At 43.8% G+C, this 26,564-nt stretch overlaps 1 protein-coding gene and 1 non-coding gene across 2 annotated transcripts in view; both read left to right on the top strand.

The window, feature by feature from the left end:
- PPP1R13B (protein phosphatase 1 regulatory subunit 13B) overlaps positions 1-26,564 on the top strand; it is a 130,381-nt gene that overhangs the window by 59,599 nt on the left and 44,218 nt on the right. Inside the window, exons 2-4 of the mRNA XM_024231502.3 lie at positions 2,079-2,226; positions 17,845-17,964; positions 23,951-24,027. Coding sequence (XP_024087270.2) covers positions 2,079-2,226; positions 17,845-17,964; positions 23,951-24,027 — 345 coding nt within the window. The remainder of the gene's footprint in view (positions 1-2,078; positions 2,227-17,844; positions 17,965-23,950; positions 24,028-26,564) is intronic.
- Positions 2,246-2,325, top strand: LOC112128924 (small nucleolar RNA SNORD51). The gene has a single exon (XR_002911369.2). It is a non-coding gene; the product is annotated as a small nucleolar RNA SNORD51 (small nucleolar RNA).

Here is a 26,564-nt window from a genome sequence, read left to right as displayed (position 1 = left end):
TAAGATGCTGGATCAAAGTGTTAGTATTTTTTTGAAATTAAAAAAAGACCCGGCACAGTGTCTCACACCTATAATCCCGGCACTTTGGGAGGCCAAGGCAGGCAGATTACTTGAGGTCAGGAGTTCCAGATCAGCCTGGTCAACATGGCGAAACCCCGTCTCTACTAAAATACAAAATAAGACTGGGCGCAGTGGCTGACGCCTGTAATCCCAGCATTTTGGGAGGCCAAAGCGGGCGGATCACGAGGTCAGGAGTTCAAGACCAGCCTGGCTAACACGGTGAAACCCCGTCTCTACTGAAAATACAAAAAATTAGCCGGGTGTAGTGGCGGGCGCCTGTAGTCCCAGCTACTCAGGAGGCTGAGGCAGGAGAATGGTGTGAACCCAGGAGGCGGAGCTTGCAGAGAGCCGAGATTGTGCTACTGCACTCCAGCCTGGGCGACAGAGCGAGACTCCATCTCAAAAAAATAAATAAATAAAATAAAATAAAATTAGCTGGGCGTGGTGGTATGCGCCTGTAATCCCAGCTACTCAGAAGGCCAAGGCAGGAAAATTGCTTGAACCAGGGAGGCAGAGGTTGCAGTGAGCCAAGATCGCGACATTGCACTCCAGCCTGGGCAACAGAGTGGGACTCTGTCTCAAGAAAAACAAACAAACAAAAAAACACCAGGTGTAGTGGCTCACATCTGTAATCCCAGCACTTTGGGAGGCCAAGGCGAGAGGATTGCTTGAACTCAGGAGTTTGAGACCAGCCTGGGCAGCATGGCAATACCCTGTCTCTACAGAAAATACAAAAATTAACTGGACGTGGTGGCACATGCCTGTAGTCCCGGCTACTTGGGAGGCTGAGGCAGGAGGATCTCTGGAGTCTAGGAGGCAGAAGTTGCAGTGAGCTGAGATCACGCCACTGCACTCCAGCCTGGGTGACGGAGTGAGACCCTATCTCAAAAAAATAAAGTAAGGCTAGACAATTTTTATTTTTTCAAATACACTATAATGTATTTTTATGTTTAAGGGTCATTTATTTTTCTTTTACTGTGATATATTAATACACTTCCCTGGCTAATTTCTTTTAAGGAATTGGATTTTTGGTCTTTTTGTTATCATTTTTTAGGAGCGCTTTATGTATTGAGGGGATTAGCTTTGTATTTGTAATATGAGTTGCAAATATTTTCCCCTACCTTGCTTTTCTGGATTATAAGAGATTCTTGGCCGGGTGCGGTGGCTCACACCTGTAATCCCAGCACTTTGGGAGGCCGAGACGGGTGGATCACGAGGTCGGGAGATTGAGACCATCCTGGCTAACACGGTGAAACCCCGTCTCTACTAAAAAATACAAAAAATTAGCCGGGTGTGGTGGCGGGCACCTGTAGTCCCAGCTACTCTGGAGGCTGAGGCAGGAGAATGGCGTGAACCCGGGAGGCGGAGCTTGCAGTGAGCCGAGATCGCGCCACTGCACTCCAGCCTGGGCAACAGAGCGAGACTCCGTCTCAAGTCTGAGTCATAGTTTGAAACAACACCTTTATGCCAAAGCTATAAAAGAGAATTTACCCAGGTTTCATTCTGGACTTTTTATGGTTTTAGGGTTTGTATCTAAATATTTGATCTATTAGGAACTTCTGCTAGTGTACGATATATGGTATGAAACCATTTTTTTCCAGATGGATATATTTTGCTCAAACATCACTCATTGTATAGTCGTTTTCCCTCCTTGATTTTTGAGATACCTCCCTCATCATTTGCCATTTTTTTCGTAGGTAATTGGGTCTATTTCTGGGGTATGACTTTGCCCCATTGATCTATATATATATCTACTGCTGCCTTGTTGTTTTGAGGCTTTATAATGATCTGGTAGTGCTCTTTCTTTTCTATTACTCTCCTCATTTGGAATTTTCCTGACTTGTCTTTTTCATCTTTCTACATGAACTTTAGAATCAGCTTATCTATTATTATTTCCAGAAAATAATCCTGTAGGCATTTTGGGGGCGGGGGGTGGGTAGAGGGATCACTTTAAATTTACAGATTAGTCTCTTTGTGATAAAGAATCTAAATTACAGCTTTGCTCTTTTCTCTTACAGATGATATTAACCGTTTTCTTGAGCAACAATGAACAGATTTTAACAGAAGTTCCTATAACACCAGAAACAACCTGTCGAGATGTTGTAGAATTTTGCAAGGAACCTGGAGAAGGCAGCTGCCATTTAGCTGAAGTGTGGAGGGGAAATGGTATGTATTAGGTCCTGTAAAGGTTGTTACATTAATAAAATCAAATCACCATCTTTTAGCTAAGCTTGTGATGGATTTGCTTTTTTTCTGATAAAACTGGGGAAAAAAGGTAACTAAGTACATATAATTTAGTATTTATCAAATGGAAAATATTGCTTCTAGTTCTTAGTTATCTGTGGTAATAAAGAATTGAGTAATTTAATTATATTGCACAGGACTGAGTTTTACAAAATGCTTTTTTGTATACTTTTTTTTTTTTTTTTTTTGAGACAGGATCTCACTCTGTCTCCCAGGCCAGAGTGATAGATGTTTGGGCTGTCTCTCTCTTTTTTTTTTTTTTGGCTATTATGAATAATGCTCCTATGAACTTTCATGGACAAACTTTTTATTTTTGTTTTTTGTTTTCTGACATGGAGTCTTGCTCTCTCCCGCAGACTGGAGTGCAGTGGCATGCTCTTGGTTCACTGCAACCTCCGCCTCCTGGGTTCAACGATTCTTGTGCCTCCGCCTCCCAGTAGCTGGGGCTATAGGCGCGCACCACCATGCCTGGCTAAATTTTTGTATTTTTAGTAGAATCGGGGTTTCGCCGTGTTGCCCATGCTGGTCTTTAACTCCTGAGCTCAGGCAATCCACCCACCATGGCCTCCCAAAGTGCTTGGATTACAGGCATGAGTCACCGCACCTGGCAATGTACAAGTTTTTGTGTGGACATATATTTTCATATCTCTTAGGTATAAACCTAGGAATCTCTGGGTCATATGGTAATTCTGTGTTTAACCTTTTCAAGAACCACCAGACTTTTCTAATGCAATTGCTTCATCTTACCTTCCCTGCAGCAGTATACGATGTGGAGAATTTCTGCACATTCTCATCAACACTTGATACTGTCTACTTGAGTTTAGCCATCCTAGTAGTTGTGAAGATATGTCTTATTGTGATTGTGGTTTGCATTTCCCTAATGACTAATGATGGTGAAAATCTTTTCATGTGCATATTGGCCATTTGTATATCTTCTTTGGAGAAATGTCTATTCAGTTCCTTTGCCTATTTTTTTTTTTTTTTTTTTTTTGAGACAGTGTCTTTCTCTGTTGCCCAGGCTGGAGAACAGTGGCACAATACTGGCTCACTGCAACCTCCATCTTCTGGGCTCAAGCAGTGCTCCCACCTCAGCCTCTCGTGTAGCTGGGACTACAGGCATGTGCCACCATGCCCAGCTAATTTTTGTAGAAACAGGGTTTTGCCATGTTGCCCAGGGTGGTCTCAAACTCCTGGGCTCAAGTGATCCACCTGCCTGGGCCTCCCAAAGTGCTGGGATTACAGGTGTGAACCACCGCGCCCCACCCCATTGCCCATTTTAAAAATGGGTTATTTGTCTTTTTGTTACTGAATTGTAAAAGTTCTTTATGTATTCTAGATACAAGTCCCTTATAGGTATATAAATTACAATTTTTTTTTGCAGGGTCTTGTGCTTTTTACTTATAATTCAGAGTAAAGAATTTTAAGGATACATGGAGAGAAACTTGACTTTGATAAACATTGGACTATTACTAAATTAGAAGTAAAAGGACAGGCCCTCAATTGTTAGCCTAATGACAGCTACAGGAAGCAGGCAATTAAGTAATTGTAATTAACATTTTTAAGGGGAGCAGTGTTAAAGCCTGATCATTCATTCCCTTGTTTTTTTTCTTCTCTAGCCTCTTAGCACTTTTGTTCTCTGTTACTTGTTATCACTTCTAATTCCTCATCTGCCTTCGCATTGTAAGGGAATAAAATTTTTACACAAGTATTATAGCCCTAAATGGTCTATGGCCTCTTGAGAATGCTTATCTCTCTCATATGAGTCACTCAGTTGGTGCCATCCTTGTCTCCCAGCCCATCTCAAATCATAACTTAGTTTTACCTCCTCAAGGATGAGGACTACCACCCTGGAGCACAGAGTCACAGCACAGTACATTTACCATGGCTTTTGTACATGCTCCTTCATTGTCTAGAACAATCCCTAGGAGCTTGGCTAACATCTGGTTATTCTTTGCCTCTCATCCCTTCCATGAATCTCAAAGGGTGTTAGTGTCCCTGTGCTCTAATACTGTGCTCTAATACTGTTGTAGTATTTATCAAAACATGATACAGGTCGGGCACGGTGGCTCATTCCTCTAATCCCAGCCCTTTAGGAGGCCAAGGCAGGTGGATCACTTGAGGCCAGGAGTTGGAGACCAGCCTGGCCAGCACGGCAAAACCCCATCTCTACTAAAAATACAAAAATTAGCCAGGCATGGTGGCACACGTCTATAATCCCAGCTTCTTGGGAGGCAGGAGAATCCCTTGAAACCTGGAGGAGGAGGTTGCAGTGAGCCAAGAGTGTGCCACTGCACTCCAGCCTGGGCGACAGAGCGAGACTGTCTCAAAAAAAACAAACAAACATAATGTAGTAGTAGTTTTTATCTCTATCTTGTTGGACTAAAATTCCTGAAGGCGGGAACTTGTCTGTTGTTCACCATTATATCCCCAGTGCCCAGCCTAGTGTTCATAGAAGGCACTTAGTAAACACAGATTAGTAAGTAAAATGGCCAACAAAGCTGGATCTAGGAAGAAGAGAAGGTAACTTCCAGTGGATGCCATCAAAGGGAGAGGGAAAGCACTGAAACAGCCTTTCTCAGTCCTTTTACCTAGAGGAACCCTTACAGAGATTTTTTTTTTTTTTTTTAGGTTTCAGAGAACCCTCACGTAAAACTTATTGCACCTGGCCGGGCACCATGGCTCACTCTTGTAATCCCAACACTTTGGGAGGCCGAGGCGGGTGGATCACCTGAGGTCAGGAGTTTGAGACCAGCCTGGCCAACATGGTGAAACCCTGTCTCTACTAAAAAAAACAAAAAATTAGCTGGGCATGGTGGTGGGCATCTGTAATCCCTGCTACTCGGGAGGCTGAGGCAGGAGAATTGCTTGAACCTGGGAGGCGGAGGTTGCAGTGAGCCAAGATTGTGCCACTGCACTCCAGCGTGGGCAACAAGAGTAAAACTTCATCTCAAAAAAAAAAAAAAAAATTACTGCACCCATAACTGCTGACATTAGTATGATCAGTATGTCATAGATAGAATCCTTCAATAGTAATTATCAGTGCTTTCCAGTAGAGCTATTTCACTGTGGATCTGTGCATTATTTTGCTAAGGCTGCCGTAACAAAGTGCCACAGACTGGGTGGCTTAAACAACAATAATTTATTTTCTCACAGTGATGGAGGCTAGAAGTCTGAGAGGAAGGTGTCAGCAGGCTTGGTTTATTCTGAAGACTCTCTCTCTCTTTGACTTGTAGATGGTTTTCTTCTCTTCCCTGTGTCTTCCTTCCATGCCTGTCTGTGGACAAACCTCCTCCTCTTGTAAGGACATTAGTCATATTGGATTAGGGGCCACTTTGATGACTTCATTTTTTCTTCTTGCCTCTTCAAAAATCCTATCTCCAAATACAGTTAAATTTCGAGGTACTTGAGGTCAGGACTACAACAGATGAATTTAGTGGGGACACAGTTCAGCCTGTAACAGTCTGTTAATTTGGCCAGGTCATTAGCTACTCTGTGTGGTTCCCTTCCCCACACAGGTGTCAGTTCTAATGCCAGTCAGTGAGGTAGCTAGAACCTTCCATTTTTATCTTTTGTTAAGTTTCCTACTTGAGTTTTTTTAACCTTATTTAATTAAAGTTCCTAAAAGTCTTGTAATAGATTTCCATTATACAAGATGCTAATTAGGTATATTTTATATTACATGATATGTATAGGGTAGTTAGTCCATTTTCATACTGCTATAAAGAACTGCCAGAGATGGGATAATTTATAGAGGAAAAAGGTTTAATTTACTCACAGTTCTGCAAGGCTGGGGAGGCCTCAGGAAACTTACAATCATGGCAGAAGGCGAAGGGAAAGCAAGGCAGCTCCTCCACAAGGTGGCAGGAAGGAGAAATGTCAAGTGAAGGGGGAAAAGCCCCTTCTAAAACCATCAGTTTTCATGAGAACTCACTCACTATCATGAGAAACCACCTCCATGACTCAGTGACCTCCACCTGGTCTCTCCCTTGACAGGTGGGGATTATGGGGATTACAATTCAAGATGAGATTTGGGTGGGGACACAAAACCTAACCAGATCAGTAGTGTTTTTTCCTTTTCTTTCCTTTCCTCACTTCTCTTCCCTTCCCCTCCTTTCCCTCCCCTCCCCTCCCCCCCATTCCCTTCCCTCCCCTCCCCTTCCTTCCCTTCCCCTTTTCTATGACAGAGTCTCTCTCTGTCGCCCAGGCTGGAGTGCAGTGGCGCATTCTCAGTTGACTGCAACCTCTGCCTCCTAGGTTCCACTGACTCTCCTGCCTCAGCCTCCCCGAGTAGCTGGGACTACAGGCATGCGCCACCATGCCCGGCTAATTTTTTGCATTTTTTAGTAGAGACAAGGTTTCGCCATATTGGCCAGGCTGGTCTCGAAGTCCTGACCTCGTGATCCACCTGCCTCGGCCTCCCAAAGTGCTGGGATTACAGGCATGAGCCACTGCACCCAGCCTCTTTTTCTTTTTTTTGAGACAGAGTCTTGGTCAGTTGCCCAGGTTGGAGTGAAGTGGTATGATCATAGCTCACTGCAGCCTTAAACTCCTGGGCTCAAGGAATCCTTCCATCTCAGCCTCCCAAGTAGCTGGGAGCACAGGCAAACTGCACAGTGCCCGGACAATCCTTTTATTTATTTATTTTTTGTAGAGACAGGGTCTTGTCATGTTGATCGGGTTGTGTTTTTTCTACTTTAAAACAAAAATTATGTTCAGTTAAACTTTCTTATAATTAAAAAAATGTAGCGAAGCTTTCTTGAAATAAATCTTCTCAAAACTTTGCCAGGTGCAGTAGCTCACACCTGTAATCCCAGCACTGGAGGCCAAGGTGGGCAGATTGCTTGAGCCCAGAACTTCGAGACCAACCTGGGAAATGTGGCCAAACCCCGTCTCTACAAAAAATACAAAAATTAGCTGGGCGTGGTGGCACATGCCTGTAGTCCCAGCTACTTGAGAGGTTGAGGTGGGACGATTGTTTGAGCCCAGGCTGAGATGGGACGATTGCTTGATCACACCACTGCACTTCAGTGCTCCAGCCTGGGTGACAGAGGACAGAGTGCGACCCTGTCTTTAAAAAAAAATATATATATATATACATATATATATATATATATGTATCTATCTATCTATACATACACACACACACACACACACGAATAGAGGGAAACAATAAATTTCTGTTAAATAACTGGCTTAAGACAAAATGGGTTTTAATTAGGTTATGTTCAGACTTGGTATATTTAAATATAGGTTGTAAATTGATTTTAATAAATGTACAAATTTAAAAGTTGATTTTAATGTAAAAAATGAAAATTTATTGACAGTGTTGATTAGTAAAACAACTAAAAATAAAGCTTCTAAATGATAAGCCAAAGCAATGTGAATAAAAATGTGGCCTAAGACACAATTTTATGCAAAACTGAGAAACATGATTTAGCTAAATATAGGCCTTGCAGTTAGAAAAGGCCAATATACATGCTTTTAAAAATCTTTTTATAGGCATATGTGTATATAAAAATGCTGCTTTCAAAACTAAAAATATGGAATGAAATTTACTTATATATATATATTTTTTGTTTTTTGTCTTTTGACATGGAGTCTTGCTCTGTCCAAGGCTGGAGTGCAGTGGCAGGATCTTGGCTCACTACAACCTCCGCCTTGTGGGTTCAAGCTATTCTCCTACCTCAGCCTCCCGAGTAGCTGGGATTATAGGCGTGCGCCACCACGCCTGGCTAATTTTTGTATTTTTAGTAGAAACGGGATTTCACCATGTTGGCCAGCCTGGTCTCGAATTCCTGACCCCATGATCTGCCCGCCTTGGCCTCCCAAAGTGCTGGGATTATAGGCGTGAGCCACTGCTACCGGCTGAAATTTACTTCTTTAATGTTTAACTTGTCATTGTTTTTTGCTCTACAAATACTTAGTTCTGATACGAACTTGCGCTAAGCACAAACAGATTTCATTTTCAACTAAGATGAGACCGTTTCTGTTTTTGCCTTTGATGTTTGTTAAATAAGACAAAGCTAGAGCCAGGCGTGATTGTGCGCGCCTGTAGTCCCAGCTACAGTAGGCTGAGTCAGGAGGATCCCTTGAGCCCAGAAGTTCAAGGCTACAGTGAGCTATGATCATATCACTGCACTTTAGCCTGGGTGGCAGAGTGAGACCCCATCTCTTAAAAAAAAAAAGAAAAAAGAAAAAAGTCAGCAGCATAATGTGCATTATATTTCTACAAATGGCAGGATTTTCTTTATGCAAATCTAGAACTTACCTAGGAATAGAACAGTAAATTACAATCACTTATACCTTGAACCTGTGCTTAGATTGTGTAGCTCACAAAGTTTTATCTCTTATCTTGACATCAAGTTGTTTGGTTGCACTGAAGATTTAGAGTTATAAATCTTAACACAAGTTTGTAGCTGTATTACAGGTACGCCATCACACCCGGCTAATTTTTGTGTATTTCTTGTAGAGATGGGGTTTCGCCATGTTTACCAGGCTGGTCTCCAACTCCTGACCTCAAGTGATCTGCTTGCCTTGGCTTCCCAAAGTGCTGGGATCACAGGCGTGAGCCACCCACGCCCAGCCTGTTTACTTTTGAGACAAGGTCTCTTTCTGTCACGCAGGCTGGAGTGCAGTGGTACCATCTTGGCTCACTGCAGCCTCCACCTCCCAGGCTAGTTTTCTGTGCTTTTAGTAAAGATGGGGTTTTGCCATATTGCCCAGGCTGACATCAAACTCCTGAGCTCAAGCGATCCACCTGCCTCGGCCTCCCAAAGTGCTGGGATTACAGCTGTGGGCCACCACATCTTGGGCCTCTTTTGTAGAGGCACTAAACCCATTTATGAAGATAGTGCTTTCATGACCTAATCACTTCTAAAAGACCCCACCTCCTAATATTACCACATTGGGGATTCAGTTTCAACATATGAATTTTAGGGCAACACAAACATTCAGACCATAGCAGATTGTTTACGTTTTTGGTTCTTATGAATAAATCTCCTGTGAACATTCGTGGACAAAAGTTTGTGTGGACATGTTTTCATTTCTTTTCTTTTTTTTTTTTTTTTTTTTGAGACAGGGTCTCACTCTGTATCCCAGGCTAGAGTGTAGTGGTGCCATCTTGGCTCACTGCAACCTCTGCCTTCCTGATTCAAGCAATTCACCTGCCTCAGCCTCCCAAGTAGCTGGGATTATAGGCGCCTGCCACCATGCCCAGCTAATTTTTTTATTTTTAGTAGAGACAGGCTTTTACCATGTTGGCCAGGCTGGTCTGGAACTCTTGACCTCAAGTGATATGCCTGCCTCGGCCTCCCAAAGTGCTGGGATTATGGACGTGAGCCACCAGGCCCGGCCTTCATTTGTTTTGAATGTGGGTATAAGTCTAGAGTTTTCCTCTTTATCTTACACCTCATCTTCAAAAACTGTCAGACATGTTTGTTAAGACATAAACACTAATAAAATATAAAGCAGGAAGACATAATTAATAACTAAGCAAGAATTGCAGGCTGGGCGCAGTGGCCCACACCTGTAATCCCAGCACTTTGGGAGGCCGAGGTGGGTGGATTATTTGAGGTCAGGGGTTTGAGACCAGCCTGGCCAACATGGTGAAACTCTGTCTGTACTAAAAACATAAAAGTTAGCTGGGCGTGGTGGTGCACACCTGTAATCCCAGCTACTCAGGAGGCTGAGGCAGGAGAATCGCTTGAACCCGGGAGACAGAGGTTGCATGAGCCAAGATTGTGCCACTGTACTCTAGCCTGGCCGCGACACAATAAGACTCCATCTCAAAAAATAAAAAATTGGCCGGACACGGTGGTTCACACCTATAATTTCAGCACTTTGGGAGGCTGAGGTGGGGAGATCACTTGAGGTCAGGAGTTTGAGACCAGGCTGGTCAACGTGGTGAAACCCCATCTCTACTAAAAATACAAAAACTAGCTGGGTGTGGTGGCGCATGCCTGTAATCCCAGCTACTCGGGAGGCTGAGGCAGGAGAATCGCTTGAACCTGGGAGGCGGAGGTTGCAGTGAGCCAAGATCATGCCAGTGCACTCCAGCCTGGGCGACAAAGTGAGACTCCGTCTCAAAAAAAAAAAAAAATTGCAAAAATACACAGTACAGTTCGCTTTTAACCTACCCAATGTATATTTTTAAGTGTTAACAATAGCAGAGCCAGGGAGTCAGCTCATGAGGTATAAATATTCTCTCAGTAGAATGAAAAATTCCAAGATTCCTATTTCAGAGCTAGAGCTTGTTTGTTCCTATAAATCAGTCATTAGCATATAAAGAGGTGTTGGGGAAGATGTTTCTGGAGGGAGAAGCTAATGCCATCAGCCCACCATCCTCTCCTCCCTGCAATACTCTCACCATCTACCGACTCCTGATTGAGAATGAACTTTATCAAAGGAACATGGTCCTGCACACAGCCATTCAGGGCTGAGAGACCACTGTTGACGTTGCTAACAGGGCTGCTTGGCCATTGTCTATCACTCTAAATGCTAATATCACGTTCTGTATGAAGTTCAAAAATGCTAATTTTTTTCAGTTATAGTATCTCATGAAGCCCTTAGTGACGTCTTACAGAACTCTAGGTTTCTGTAGACTCACAGAGGAGAAACTTTTTTTTTTTTTTTTTGCTTTGATTTTTTTGAGACAGGGTCTCGCTCTGTCATCCAGGCTTGAGTGCAATGGCAGTGATAGCTTACTGTAGCCTCGAACTCCTGGGCTAAAGGGATCCTCCCATCTCAGCTTCCTGAGTAGCTGCAATTACAGATGTGCACTGCCATGCCTGGCTAATGAGAAATGCTATTTTATAGACTAAAAGTATCATGGACTTGTGCTTAAGTAGTACGAATAAACCATACATGCATCCGTATCAATCTTTGTTCTTTCCTGAAATTACACTAAAATTACAATGAAAAGGGATAAAATAGCTTAAAGCTACAAGGTTGAAGAACAGGATGTGATAGCATTGTAATATTTTGGAATGTTCAACACAGATGGACGGGTGGTTAATGACTTAGCAGACCCCAAAAAGCTAAAATCTAAGGTAACAGTAAGTCTGACTCATGCTAAAGAAGCTAGGGAAGTTTAAGAAATTGCAGGTGTTAATACTTTTGAAAATGGTGAAACTAAAAACAGAATTGGCTGAAATCTGTTAACCAATTTATCCCCCAGATCATTCTAGCATTTTTAATCTTTTTTTTTCATTTTTCTCTTTTTGAGACAGGATATTGCCCTGTCACCCAGGCTGGAGTGCATTGTGCAGTCATGGCTTACTGCAGCTTCAACCTCCTGGGCTCAAGCAATCCTCCTGCCTCAGCCTCTCTAGTAGCTGGGACTATGGATGTGTGCCACCACACCCGGCTGATTAAAAAAAAAGGAGGCTGGGCGCGGTGGCTCACAATCCCAGCACTTTGGGAGGCCAAGGTGGGCGGATCACAAGGTCAGGAAATCAAGACCATCCTGGCTAACACAGTGAAACCCCGTCTCTACTAAAAATAAAATTAGCCGGGCATAGGTGGTGCACGCCTGTAGTCCCAGCTATTCGGGAGGCTGAGGCAGGAGAATGGCGTAAAACCCAGGAGGTGGAGCTTGCAGTGAGCCGAGATCGCGCCACTGCACTCCAGCCTGGGCGACACCGCGAGACTCTGTCTCCAAAAAAAAAAAAAAAAAAGTAGCAATTAAGTCTCACTGTGTTTTCCAGACTGGTCTTGAACTCCTAGGCTCAAGTGATACTCTTGCCTCCCAAAGTGCTAAGATTCAGGTGTAAGCCACCATGCCCAGTCCCTAGGGTTTTTTTTTTTTTTTTTTTTTTTTTAATATGCCAGCTTTTCAGTGCTTCTTGATAGAGCACATGAGCTGATATGAACTTTCTTTTTTGAGACACAGTCTCACTCTGTCACCCAGGCTGGAGTGCATGGAGTGAAGTAGCACGATCTCAGCTCTCCACAACCTCCACCTCCCGGGTTCAAGCAGTTCTCTGCCTCAGCCTCCCGAGTAGCTGGAACCACAGGCATGCGCCACCACGCCTGGCTAATTTTTGTATTTTTAGTAGAGATGGGGTTTCACCATGTTGTCCAGGCTGGTCTTGAATGCCTAACCTCAGGTGGTCCACCTGCCTTAGCCTCCCAAAGTGTTGGGATTATAGGTGTGAACCACCACGCCCAGCCTGATATAAACATCTTGATTATGTAAAAGATCAGTTTTGCAATCCCAGCACTTTGGGCAGCTGAGGCAAGTGGATCACTTGAGTTCAGGAATTCAAGACCAGCCTGGCCAACATGGTGAACCCTGTCTCTACAAAAAATTCAAAAAATTAGCTGCGTGTAGGCCAGGCGCGGTGGCTCACGCCTGTAATCCCAGCACTTTGGGAGGCCAAGGTGGGTGGATCACCTGAGGTCGGGAGTTCGAGACCAACCTGACCAACATGGTGAAACCCTGTCTCTACTAAAAATACAAAAAATTAGCCAGGTGTGTTGGCTCCTGCCTGTAATCCCAGCTACTCGGGAGGCTGAGGCAGGAAAATCGCTTGAACCCAGGAGGCGGAGTTTGCAGTGAGCCAAGATCGCACCATTACACTCCAGCCTGGGCAACGAGAGCGAAAACTCTGTCTCAAAAAAAAAAAAAAAAAAAGCTGGTCATGGTGGTGCATGCCTGTGGTCCCAGCTACTCAGGAGGCTGAGGTGGGAGGATAGCTTGAGCCAGGGAGGTGTGGAGGTTGCAGTGAGCTGAGATCGTGCCACTGCACTCCAGCCTGGGTGACAGAGCGAGACTCTGTCTCAAAAAAAAAAAAAAAAAAAAAAAAATTAATGGAATAATGTAGCTTGATAACCATTTAAAGGTTCAAGTCTGTGTGAAATTGAAGGGAATCGTGAGAATCTTTCTTGTTTAAATAACCAAAATAAACTAAAAAATTAAGGGCAATGAATGTACAAGATTCAAACCAACCTCAAGATTTAAGACTGACTGAATTGGTGCATAAGGTGTGTGCTTTGAAGCACTCCTTCTGCTCCAAATTCATAAAAAACTACAGAGAAAATATATAAAAACTAATGACATTCTTACATTAAAAAAAAAAATAGATGACAATGAAGATTAGCCTCGCTGTGGAGCAAAAGTGGAAGCCAGTGAGCAGGACCAAAGCTGTGTTCCTGCTGGCCTCCACTGGACATAGGCCACAGGGCCGGGAGTTGGGTTCCTGTGGAGCAGCAGGGCTAAAGGTGTGTTCCACCTGAGTTAAGCCAAGGCCAGGCTTCACCACTTGATGCTGGAGTTGCTCCTGGTAAGAATGAATATTAAATGATACAGTGCCTGTAAAGTGCTTACAGCTGTACCTCAAGTGGGCAGGAGTGGGAAAAGGGGAACACAGAGAACTCCATCAATCCAAGAGAAATCAGAAAAGGGGGAAGAAAAAGAAAGGACAGGAGACTAAAAACCTAAAATAAGGCAGGAGAAGTAAATATAAAAATATCCATAACCATGTTAACTGCAACAGATTAAATTTAGCTATTAAGACAGAGGTACAGATTGGGTAAAAAATAAAATCAGCTCTGTGCTGCTTGCAAGAGACAGACATACAAGCATAATACCTTCAGAAATGTTGAAATGAAGAGAAAGGTGAGAAGAAAGCTTTTCTGGCAACATTAATATCAGACAAAATAAAATTTAAAGTTAAACTGTTAGGATAAAGATGGACATACTAAAAGGAGTGATATATCAAGAAGCTTAGTCATGAGTAGATGTACATTTAACAATGTAAACTGAAAAATATAAAGTCAAAATTTATAAAATTAGGAGGAATTTAGCAAATCCACAATCAAAATGGGAGATTTGTAGGCATATATCTATTAGAAATTAGTAGATCAAACAGTCAAAATAAGATTAGGGAAGAATTGAGCAACACTATTAACAAGGTTTATTTATTAAGTACAGTTGAACCTTGAACAGCATGGAGATTGGGGGCACCGACCCCCTGCACAGTTGAAAAACAAGTATAACTTTTGATTCCTCCAAAACTTAACTACTAGTAGCCTTTTGTTGACCAGAAACTTTACTTGGAACAGAAGTCGCCAATTAACACATTTTATATGTCATATGTATTATATACTTTATTATTACAATAAAATAAGGTAGAGAAAAGAACATGTTATTAAGAAAATCAAGGAAAAGAAAATATATAATTCATTAAGTGGAAGTGGATCATCATAAAGGTCTTCATCCTTCACGGTTTTTTGTTTTGTTTTGTTTTGTTTTGTTTTGAGACAGAGTGTGCTCTGTTCCCCAGGCTGGAGTGCAGTGGCACAATCTCAGCTCACTGCAACGTCCACCTCCCGGGTTCAAGTGATTCTCCTGCCTCAGCCTCCCAAGTAGCTGGGATTACAGGTGTGCACCACCATGCCCAGCTAATTTTTTGTATTTTTAGTAGAGATGGGGTTTTGCCATGTTGGCCAGGCTGGTCTCAAATTCCTGGCCTCAAGTGATCTGCCTACCTTGGCCTCCCAAAGTGCTGGGATTACAGGTATGAGCCACCACACCTGGCCGTTATCTTCATGTGAAGTAGGCTGAGGGAGGAGGAAGAGGAAAGGTCAGTCTTGCCATCTCAGGTGGCAGAGGTGGAAGAAAATTCACATGTGAATGGACCTCTGCAGTTCAGACCTGTGTTCAAGGATGAAGTGTATACAGAATGCCATAGCTGTGTAAGATGTTTGTATTAGGGGAAAGTGGATGAAGGATATACAGGAACTCTTTTTACTATCTTGGTAACTTTTCTATAAATCTCAAATTATTCCAAAATAAAACAATTATATTTAAATGATAATATGCACATGTAAAACAGAAAATCAAGTTCAGAGGATAAATTAAGATGAGCAAGACTTCCATGGTGAGATGTTTTAAGACATCATTGAAGAACACAAGATGCGTGAAAAAAATGGAGGCACACAATCATGTTCAAGGCCTGGAAAACTTGGTATCACAAAGATATTAGGTCTCCCATGTTTATTTATAAATCAATTAATATGGTTCCAGTCAAAATTCTACCTTTTTAAAAAAGATCTTGACAGGCTGCTCCTAAAACATATATGAATGCAAAGGGATGAGAAATACTAAGACAATTTTGAAACTAAGCCATATGAGGGAAATTGACCTACCAGGTAGCAAGACTCACTACAAAATGATAGTAATTAAGGTTGTGGTATTAGCACAGTGATAGGTGGATAGCCAATAAAATAGAAGAGACAGCTCAGAAAGATCCCATGTACATATGACATCCTACTACATATTAGAGGTGACAATTACTTGTCTATGGGGAATGGATAGACTATTCAATAAATGATGCTGGAACCATTGTTATTCAAGTAGGGAAAAAATAAAATCAGATCTTTATGCCAAATGCAGAAATAAATTCCATAAAGTCAGTGAAAACCTGTACTTTAAAATTTGTAGAAAGAACATAAGAGAATATCTTTTTTACCTTGGAGTAGAAGAGGATTTATTGTACCAAAAACTCAAACTAAAATTGGAAAAGATTGATAACTGCTTACATTTAAATTTTTTAAACTTCTATACAAAAAATGATACCAACAGAATTAATAGGCAAGTTTATTTTCAGTATATGTAACCAACCTAGGATTAGTATCCCGAGTATAAAGAACTCCTTTAGATCACTAAGAAAGAAGCAATCCAGATTCCTCCCACCCCTAGATGGAGTCTCGCTCTGTCACCCAGGCTGGAGTACAGTGACTTAATCTCGGCTCACTGCAACCTCCACCTCTCGGGTTCAAGTGATTCTTCTGCCTCAGCCTCTTGAGTAGCTAGGACTACAGGTGCCTGCCACCACGCCCGGCTAATTTTTGTATTTTTAGTAGAGACAGGGTTTCACCAAGTTGGCCAGGCTGGTCTCGAACTCCTGACCTCAGGCGATCTGCTCACCTTGGCCTCCCAAAGTGCTAGAATTACGGGCGTGAGTCACCCCATCCAGCCACAACCCAGATTTTTGAGAAATAGACATAATACCTGAGACAGTTCACAGAGAAGGAAAATGGAATGCATTATACATATAAAAGTGTTCTTTTAAATTCAACAACTGGGTTAGTGCTCTTCTCAAGTAATTGGTTAGATATTGGCCAGGCACAGTGGCTCACACCTGTAATCCCAGCACTTTGGGAGGCTGAGGCAGGCAGATTGCTTGAGCCCAGCGGTTCAAGACTAGCCCAGGCAACATGGCAAAAACCACATCTCTACAAAAAATACAAAAATTATCCAGACATGGTGGCATATGCCTATAGTTTCAGCTAACTTGGGAGGCTGAGGTGGGAGGATTGCATGAGCCCGGGAGGTGGAAGTTGCAGTGAACTGAGATCATACCACTGCACTCCAGCCTGGGTGGCAGAGCAAAGACCTTGTCTCAAAAAAAGTAAAGGAGTGAGAGATTGTGAGTAAGCTTTGATTTTTAAAAAAATATTTGAAATACATTTAGTTATATAGGATTTAATTTTTATTAACTTGGTACTGACAAACATTCACAATAATGTTGCCTGAGTTGCCAGGAAGTGCCCTGTCCAGCCTTCGTACCTCTGATTGCCACGCCTAACATTTTAAGAAATAACATGGCCTGGTCAATTTGTGTTTCTTTCAAGAATGGGAGGCTGAGCATAGTGGCTCACACCTGTAATCCCAGCACTTTGGGAGGCCAAGGCAGGTGGATCACCTGAGGCCAGGAGGCTAAGAGGCCAAGACCAGCCTGGCCAACATGGTAATCCCCATCTCTCCTAAAAACACAAAAATTAGCTGTGCGTGGTGGTGGGCACCTGTAATCCCAGCTACTCAGGAGGCTGAGGCAGGAAAATCTCTCAAACCTTGGAGGCAGAGGTTGTAGTGAGCCAAGATGGCACTCCAGCCTAAGTGATAAGAGCAAAACTCTGTCTCAAAAAAAAAAAAAAAAGCTGGGTGCAATGGCTCACGCCTATAATCCCAGCACTTTAGGAGGCCAAGGCGGGTGGATCACCTGGAGTCAGAAGTTTGAGACCAGCCTGACTAACATGGTGAAACCCTCTCTCTACTAAATACAAAAAATTAGCTGGGCGTGGTGGTGGATGCCTGTGATTTCAGCTACTTGGGAGGCTGAGGCAGGAGCATCTCTTGAACCCAGAAGCGGGGGTTGCAGTGAGTCAAGATGGTGCCACTGCACTCCAGCCTTGGCAACAAGAGCAAAAGCCCATCTCAAAACAAACAAAAGAATGGGAGACACAATGCTTTGTGATAAATAAGTTTTGTAAAGGGTATGTTTCAGTGTTCCCTATTTAATGTTACAAAATTGCTTTCATGGATACTTTTTGTGTTTATCTGTTGCCTAAATTATTTCCCATTCATATTCTTGCTTTTACTCATTAATGTTGAAATTCAGTGCTTGTAATATCTTTGAATTGTAACATGTAGACATACATGTGTGCATATATACATTCATTTAAGTTTTTTTAAAAATTTACTTTTGGTTGGAGTCATTTTAATTCTGGAGTAAAAAGATGTGGTCTTTTTCCTAGAACGTCCCATACCCTTTGATCATATGATGTACGAACATCTTCAGAAATGGGGTCCACGGAGGGAAGAAGTGAAATTTTTCCTTCGACACGAGGACTCCCCAACTGAGAACAGTGAACAAGGTAGATAAATGCTTTATTCCTCATTTGTTAATTTTTGCTAGAAAAGTTAATTTAAGAAAAATAGGAATAAATATTAAATTATTCACACATACCCGGCCCTGCACTTACAAGTGGCTAGAGAGAAAGTTGGTATCTCATGTTTCTTTGGCTTCTGTTAGTGTTGTTTACCATTACGGCATTTTTTTTTGTTTTGTTTTGATTTTTGAGACAGAGTCTCACTCTGTCACCCAGGCTGGAGTGCAGTGGCACAATCTTGGCTCACTGCAACCTCCACCTCCGGGGTTCAAGTGATTCTCCTGCCTTAGCCTCCCAAGTAGCTGGGACTACAGGTGCGCACCACCACACCTGGCTAATTTTTGTATTTTAAATAGAGATGGGGTTTTACCGTGTTGGCCAGGCTGGTCTTGAACTCTTGACCTCAAGTGATTTGCCCACCTCAGCCTCCCAGAGTGCTGAGATTATAGGTGTCAGCCACTGTGCCCAGCCAATTACATCACACTTTTTAGGCACCAACCCTTCTTTCCTTCTCAGGACTCTTAAGTTAATTAAACAACGTACTCAGACGGTATAAAGGGACTTGGTGTTTAAAGGGATTTTTGTTTTGTTTTGTTTTGAGATGGAGTCTCACTCTGTCACCCAGGCTGGAGTACAGTGGCACAATCTCGGCTCACTGCAACCTCCGCCTCCTGGGTGCAAGCGATTCTCCTGCTTCAGCCTCCCGAGTAGTTGGGATTACAGGCACCCACCGCCACGCTAAAGGGATTGTTTTTGGTAAATATCAGATTGGTCAAAAATCTAGATTTTAAAAATATATAAAACTATGAAAAGACTAGAAGAAAGTTCTGGAAGATCTTTTTATTTTTGAAGTGAACAAGGCCTTTGTAAGTGTAACACTAAAACATAAAAGACAAGACTGATAAATGAATTATTTAAAACAAAGTCTGGGTGCAGTGGCTCAGGCTTGTAATTTCAGCACTTTGAAAGGCTGAGGCAGGCAGATCACTTGAGCCAAGTAGTTCGAGACCATCCTGGGAAGCATGGCAAAACCCCATCTCTACAGAAAATACAAAATAGCTGGTTGTGGTGGTGGATGCCCTGTAGTCTCAGCTACTTGGGAGGCTGAGGTGGGAGGATCGATTGAGCCCAGGAGGTGGAGGCTGCAGTGAGCCATGATTGTGCCACTGCACTCCAGCCAGCCAGGGCAACAGAGAGAGACCCTGTCTCAAAAAATAAAAATAGGCTGGGTGTGGTGGCTCACGCCTATAATCCCAGCACTTTGGGAGGCCAAGGCAAGGCAGATCACTTGAGGTCAGGAGTTTGTGACCAGCCTAGCCAACATGGTAAAACCCCATCTCTGCTAAAAATTAGCCTGATGTGGTGGTGTGCGCCTATAATCCCAGCTACTCAGGAGGCTGAGGCAGAAGAATCGCTTGAACCTGAGAGGCAGAGGTTGTAGTGAGCCAAGATCACGCTACTGCACTCCAGTCTAGGCGACAGAGCGAGACTCCGTCTCAGAAAATATATATAAATAAAACAAAACCAAAAATAACCGCATGGCAATAACATCTAAAAAAAGTCAAAAGATAAATTATAAACTGGGAAGTAGCATTGGTAGCTCATATTGCAAAGGGCTAATTCTCTTTACATGTAAAGAGTTCCTAAAATTTGATAAGAAAAAACTTGGCTAGGTGTGGTGGTTCGCACCTATAATCCCAGCACTTTGGGAGGCCAAGTGGGGTGGATTACTTGATGTCAAGACTTCGAGACCAGCCTGGCCGACATGGTGAAACCCCGTCTCTACTAAAAATACAAAAATTAGCCAGGCTTGGTGGCACGCACCTGTAATCCCAGCTACTCAGGGGGCCGAGACAGGAGAATCGCTTGAACCTGGGAGGCAGAGGTTGCAGTGAGCCCGAGATCACGCCATTGCACTCCAGCCTGGACAACAAGAGCGAAACTCCATCTCAAAAAAAGAAAAAAAAAAAAAAAAGCTTAGTAGAATAATAGAAAAAATATATACACACACAGTTCACAGAAAAGGAATATACATGGCCCTAGGATATATGAAGATATTCACCTTATTCCTAATAAAAGACATGCAGAGAAAACTGTCTTGAAATACTATATTTTACCTGTCACATTGGCAAAGATTAAAACAGTTAATAGCACAGTGTTGACAAGGATTCTGAGAAACAGGCAGTCTTCTGCGTTGCTGTGGGAGGCGGTTGGCACCTTCTAGAGAAGGAAATTTGGCAATAGCTGTTAAACTTATAAAACAGAAAACCTTTTACCCAGCAGTTTCATTTCTGAGAATTTATCCTAAAGCTGTGCCCTGGCACATACAAAACGATATATAAACAGGGTTATTCACTGAGCATTGCTGGTAGGAACAACCTAAATGCCCACCAGGAGAGTTGAGCTAAATAAATTAGGGTGCATCTACACAGCAGAATGCTCTGCAGCCGTAAATAATGAAGAACCTCTGTGCCCTGACCCAGACCATCTCCTAAACATGTTACATGAATTAAGCATGGTGCAAAAGAATGTGCACACTTAGCCTTCTTTTGTGGAAAGATGAGCAAAGAGTAATGTGCATATCTATCTGTTTGTATGTGTATATGTATAAAGCAGTTTTGGAAAGATATCTACGTAACTGGGGATGTTGTTGGCCTGGGGGGAAGGGAAAAGTGGCTGTAGAACAGAGGAGGGAGGGTTATTGATTGTATACCTTTTTGTTCTTCTTGATTTTTGAACCATGGGAATATACGGTATATTTTTTAATTAAAATTTAAAGAAAATAAGGAAATTTTTTTGAACACATATACACTGTACAGTTAAAAGACCTTTGGCCGGGCGCAGTGGCTCATGCCTGTAATCCCAGCACTTTGGGAGGCCAAGGCAGTTGGATCACAAGGTCAGGAGATGGAGACCATCCTGGCTAACATGGTGAAATCCTGTCTCTACTAAAAATACCAAAAAATTAGCCGGGTGTGGTGGCGGGCGCCTGTAGTCCCAGCTACTCAGGAGGCTGAGGCAGGAGAATGGTGTGAACCCAGGAGGCGGAGCTTGCAGTGAGCTGAGATCGCGCCACTGCACTCCAGCCTGGGCGACAGAGCGAGACTCTGTTTCAAAAACAAAAAAAATCAACAAAAACAAAACAAAACAAACAAAAAAACCTTTAACTTGTTAACAGTGATTATGGATTCTGATATTTAAAAAAATGAACTCAAGCAAATAAAAGGACAGTCCTTTGTAAAAATAATATTTCTTTATTGCAAATTATCCCCTTTATTTGTATTTTATAGTAAAGGAAAATTTGCCCTTGGATGAGGTACTATCTGCTTTAAAATCATCTTTCCATAGCATAAGGCTGCCTTTTAGAATACACCATTACATCTGGAGCCAGGACACCAAGGCTCCGGGCTCAACTCTTCATCTACTTTTACCTTAGACCAGGGTCCGTCCTCTCTGGGAACATCCACCTGAAGAGGAGGATTAGACTGGCTGACAGTTGAAGTGCTGCTTTAGTGCTAAGGGTTTATTTTAACTCTCTACCTGAGTTCTTCAGACACCTATACCCTCCCTCATTTAACTATACTTAAATAAAAAGTCTTGCCTTTTTCTTATTAATATGTACATAATCCTTAATGTCCTGGGGAGAGTGGTTATTTTTTTTCTCACTTATAAAGTTTGGAAACGGGCTGAGTATGGTGGCTCATGACTGTAATCCCAGCACTTTGGGAGGCTGAGGTGAGAGGATTGCATGAGCCTAGGAGCTGTCCATTCACTCTCTCTTTCATGCCCCAACTCAGAATTCCATCTTCCCCACCTGTAACACTCTACCCTCTGCCCCTTTACCTCTGCCTGAAAGGGTGGCATAGAGAGTAGCTTATTGGGTGCTGTCTCATGTTTTGTTTTGCTTTTGCTCACTAAACTTCTCCCTTCAACTTATTAATATTCTTTTTTTCTTTTCCTTTCTTTTTCTTTTCTTTTCTTTTTTTTTTTTTAGAGACAGAGTCTCACTCTGTCGCCAGGCTGTAGTGCAGTGGCGCAATCTCGGCTGCAACCTCTGCCTCCCGGGTTCAAGCAATTCCCGTCTCAGCCTCCCAAGTAGCTGGGGCTACAGGTGTGCACCACCATGCCAGGCTAATTTTTTGTATTTTTAGTAGAGATGGGGTTTCACCATGTTGGCCAGGATGGTCTCAATCTCCTGACCTCATGATCTGCCCGCCTTGGCCTCCCAAAGTGCTGGGATTACAGGCATGAGCCACCACGTCCAGCCCCCATCTCAGTGAATGTCTTTTTTTTTTTTTTTTTTTTTTCACTTGTTACCCAGGCTGGAGTGCAGTGGCATGATCTTGGCTCACTGCAACCTCTGCCTTCTGGGCTCAAGTGATCCTCCCACTTCAGCCTTCCAAGTAGCTGGGACTACAGGCGTGTGCCACCACGTCCAGCTAATTTTTTGTATTTTTGGTAAAGATAGGGTTTCACGCTGTTGCCCAGGCTGGTCTTGAACTCCTTGTCTCAAGTGATCCTCCTGCCTTGGCCTCTGGAAGTGCAGGGGTTGCAGGCATGAGCCACCATGCCTGGCCCTAAAATACAAATGCCTTTTGGATTTTCTTTTGCTTTTAGTTTTGTTTTTTTTTTGAGACAGAGTCTCACTCTGTCGCCCAGGCTGGTGTGCAGTGGTGCTATCTCAGCTCACTGCAACCTCCACCTCCCGGGTTCAAGCGATTCTCCTGCCTCAGCCTCCTAGTTAGCTGGGATTACAGGTGTGCGCCACCATGCCTGGGTAATTTTTGTAATTTTACTAGAGACAGGGTTTTGCCATTCGGGCAGGCTGGTCTCAAACTCCTGGCTTCAAGCAGCCTGTCCGCCTCAGCCTTCCAAAGTGCTGGGATTACAGGCGTGAGCCACCACGCCTGGCCGCAAATGCCTTTTTGAAAATTTTTTCTTTTTTTTCCCCTCTTGGTAATATGAATGCCAAATTTTTATCTTTATTTTATTTTTGAGACAGGGTCTCACTGTCACCTGGGCTGGAGTGCAATGGTGCGATCATGGTTCACTGCAGTCTCTACCTCCTAGGCTCAAGCTATTCTCCTCAGCCTTGTGAGTGGCTGGGACTACAGGCACATGAGGCACATGTCACCATGCCTCGCTGCTTTCTGTTTTTTTTTTTTTTTTTTTTTTTTTTGTAGAGACAGATTTTCGCCACGTTGCCCAGGCTGGTCTTGAGTTCCTGAGCTCAAGTGATCCTTCCATCTTGGGAGAATCCCAGCACCTCCCAAAGTGCTGGGAATACAGACGTGAGCCACCTCGCTCAGCCCCAGATTTTTATTTTTAATTGAGATAAAATACATATAAAATTTACCATCTTCTCCATTTTTAAGTGTTAAAAGCCTTTTGATAACAAGTCAATTTCAAGATTCTTAGATAGAATGTACAAAGAAAAGATTTCATTTAAACACTGTATTTCATTTATTTTTAATTTATTTTTTTTTAAAACAGGGTCTTGCTCTATTGCCCAGGCTGGAGTGCAACAGAGCAAGATTGTGCAGTAGCCCAATCCTGGCTTACTGCAGCCTCGACCCCTCTCACTCAAGTCATTCTCCCGCCTCAGCCCCCCAAGTAGCTGAGACTACAGGGTGCACCACCATACCCGGCTAATTTTAAAAAATTTATTGTGGAGACAAATTCTCCCCATGTTGCTGAGGCTGGTCTAGAACTCATGGGCTCAAGTTATCTTCCTGCTTTGGCCTCCCAAAGTGCTGGGATTATAGGTGTGAGCCACTGAGCGCAGCCTAAACAACTTTTTATATAAAAGATTAATTGTAAGACCATTTTTTCAACTGTACTAAAGTCTTGAATTTCTCAGCCTGGTATTTTACACTTGTGTTCAATAAATATTTGAATACATGAAGAAATGGGAGAATATTACTTTTTTCTAATACGCCTTTTGGTGAGTTTGGTTCTTTTATTTCTTTAGGTGGCCGTCAGACCCAAGAGCAACGAACTCAGAGAAATGTAATAAATGTACCTGGAGAAAAACGTACTGAAAATGGGGTAAGTGATAGTGAATTAAATTGAATTTTAAAAATTGATGGCTAGGTGCAGTGGGTTACACCTGTAATCTCAGCACTTTGGGAGGCCAAGGTGAGAGGATCACATGAGGCCAGGAGTTTGAGATCAGCCAGAACAAGATGGTGAGACCCTCTCTCTATAAAAGGTTTTAAAAAATTAATCAGATGAGGCCAGGTGTGTGGCTCACACGTGTAATCCTAGCACTTTGGGAGGCTGAGGCGCACAGATCACGAGGTCAGGAGTTCGAGACCAGCTTGGCCAATCTGGTGAAACCCCGTCTCTACAAAAAAATACAAAAATTAGCCAGGTGTGGTGGCATGTGCCTGTAGTCCCAGCTACTCAGGAGGCTGAGGCAGGAGAATTGCTGGAACCCAGGAGGCAGAGGTTGCAGTGAGCCAAGATCGCACCACTGTACTCCAGCTTGGGCAACAGAGTGAGACTCCGTGTCACAAAAAAAAAAAAAAAAAAAGGCAGATGTGGCCAGGCGTGGTGGCTCATGCCTGTAATCCCAGCACTTTGGGAGGCCGAGGCGGGCAGATCCCCTGAGGTCAGGAGTTCAAGACCAGGCTGGCCAACATGGTGAAATCCTGTTTCTACTAAAAATACAAAAAAATTAGCAGGGCGTGGTGGCGGGCGCCTGTAATCCCAGCTACTTGGGAGGCTGAAGCAGGATAATCGCTTGAACCCAGGAGGCAGAGGTTGGAGTGAGCCAAGATCGCACCATTGCACTCCAGCCTGGGCAACGAGCGAAACTCCATCTCAAAAAAAAAAGAGTCAGATGTGGTAGCATCCGCCTGTATTCCCAGCTATTCAGGAGGCTGAGGCGGGATGATGACTTGAGCCCGGGAGTTTGAGGCTGCCGTGAGTCATGATTGTACGACTGCACTTCAGCCTTGTCAACAGAGTAAGACCCTGTTTTGTTTTGTTTTTTAAATTGCTTTTTACCGGTAGTAATGAGTTTGGGTTATAACTTATTTTTAAATAATTATTTTTGGGGTAGATATTGTCATTTCTATTGAATATATCAAAATATTATATGAAGTTATAAAGCAGCAGTCACTGAGTGGTGTCACCTATTCACATGATAGTCCATGAATCAGACCACGTCTCCTTTGGAGCAGCCCTCCACCTGCCCTTCACATGCTGCTGCCATGTCCTCTCCTGGAGCAGCCAAGTGGGTGCCTCTGTGCACGCAAACATAGCATCTCTGTGGCGGCAGATGGGCTATGGGCTTAGCTTGTAGACTAAGAGTCGAGTAGGCTGACTTGCTTTGCATCTTCAATGTTAGTTCTGGATCCTCTGTCAGGTTTTGACAGACACAATGGATGGTGGGCTGCAGTGTCTTCCTCCATCATTGTGGTATAGACTTGGAGAATAGATGGAATGCTGATCATAGGTGAGGGGAGCTGTGGAGGAGCTCTTTGTAAGAAATGTTGGTGTTGGCTGAGCGTGGTGGCTCACACCTGTAATCCTGGTGAGAGGTGATACCGTGCTGGCAGTACTCACAGCCCTAGCTCGCTCTCGGCGCCTCCTCTGCCTGGGCTACTATTTTGGCGGCACTTGAGGAGGCCTTCAGCCCACCGCTGCACTGTGGGAGCCCCTTTCTGGGCTGGCCAAGGCCGGAGCCCACTCCCTCAGCTTGCAGGGAGGTGTGGAGGGAGAGGCGCGAGCGGGAACCGGGGTTGTGTGTGGCGCTTGCGGGCCAGCTGGAGTTCCGGGTGGGCGTGAGCTTGGCGGGCCCCGCACTTGGAGCAGCCGGCCAGCCCTGCCGGTCCCGGGCAATGAGGGACTTAGCACCCGGGCCAGCGGCTGTGGAGGGTATACTGGGTCCCCAGCAGTGCCAGCCCACCGGCGCTGCGCTCGATTTCTCGCCGGGCCTTAGCTGCCTTCCCGCGGGGCAGGCCTCGGGACTGCAGCCTGCCATGCCTGAGCCGTCCCCCGCCTCCGTGGGTTCCTGTGCAGCCTGAGCCTCCCCGACGAGCGCCACCCCCTGCTCCATGGCACCCAGTCCCATTGACCACCCAAGGGCTGAGGAGTGCGAGCACACGGCACGGGACTGGCAGGCAGCTCCACCTGCAGCCCCAGTGCGGGATCCACTAGGTGAAGCCAGCTGGGCTCCTGAGTCTGGTGAGGACGTGGAGAGTCTTTATATCTAGCTCAGGGATTGTAAACACACCAATCGGCACTCTGTCTCTAGCTCAAGGTTTGTAAACACACCAATCAGCACCCTGTGTTTAGCTCAAGGTTTGTGAGTGCACCAATCGACACTCTGTAGCTAGCTGCTCTGGTGGGGCCTTGGAGAACCTTTATGTCTAGCTCAGAGATTGTAAACACACCAATTGGCACTCTGTATTTAGCTCAGGGTCTGTGAGTGCACCAATCGACACTCTGTATCTAGCTGCTCTGGTGGGGCCTTGGAGAACCTTTATGTCTAGCTCAGGGATTGTAAACACACCAATCAGCACCCTGTGTTTAGCTCAAGGTTTGTGAGTGCACCAATCGACACTCTATCTAGCTGC

This window comes from Pongo abelii, chromosome 15 (assembly GCF_028885655.2).
Source record: "Pongo abelii isolate AG06213 chromosome 15, NHGRI_mPonAbe1-v2.0_pri, whole genome shotgun sequence".
Classification (NCBI taxonomy): Eukaryota; Metazoa; Chordata; class Mammalia; order Primates; family Hominidae; genus Pongo; species Pongo abelii.
This window is presented reverse-complemented; position numbering and strand designations above follow the sequence as displayed.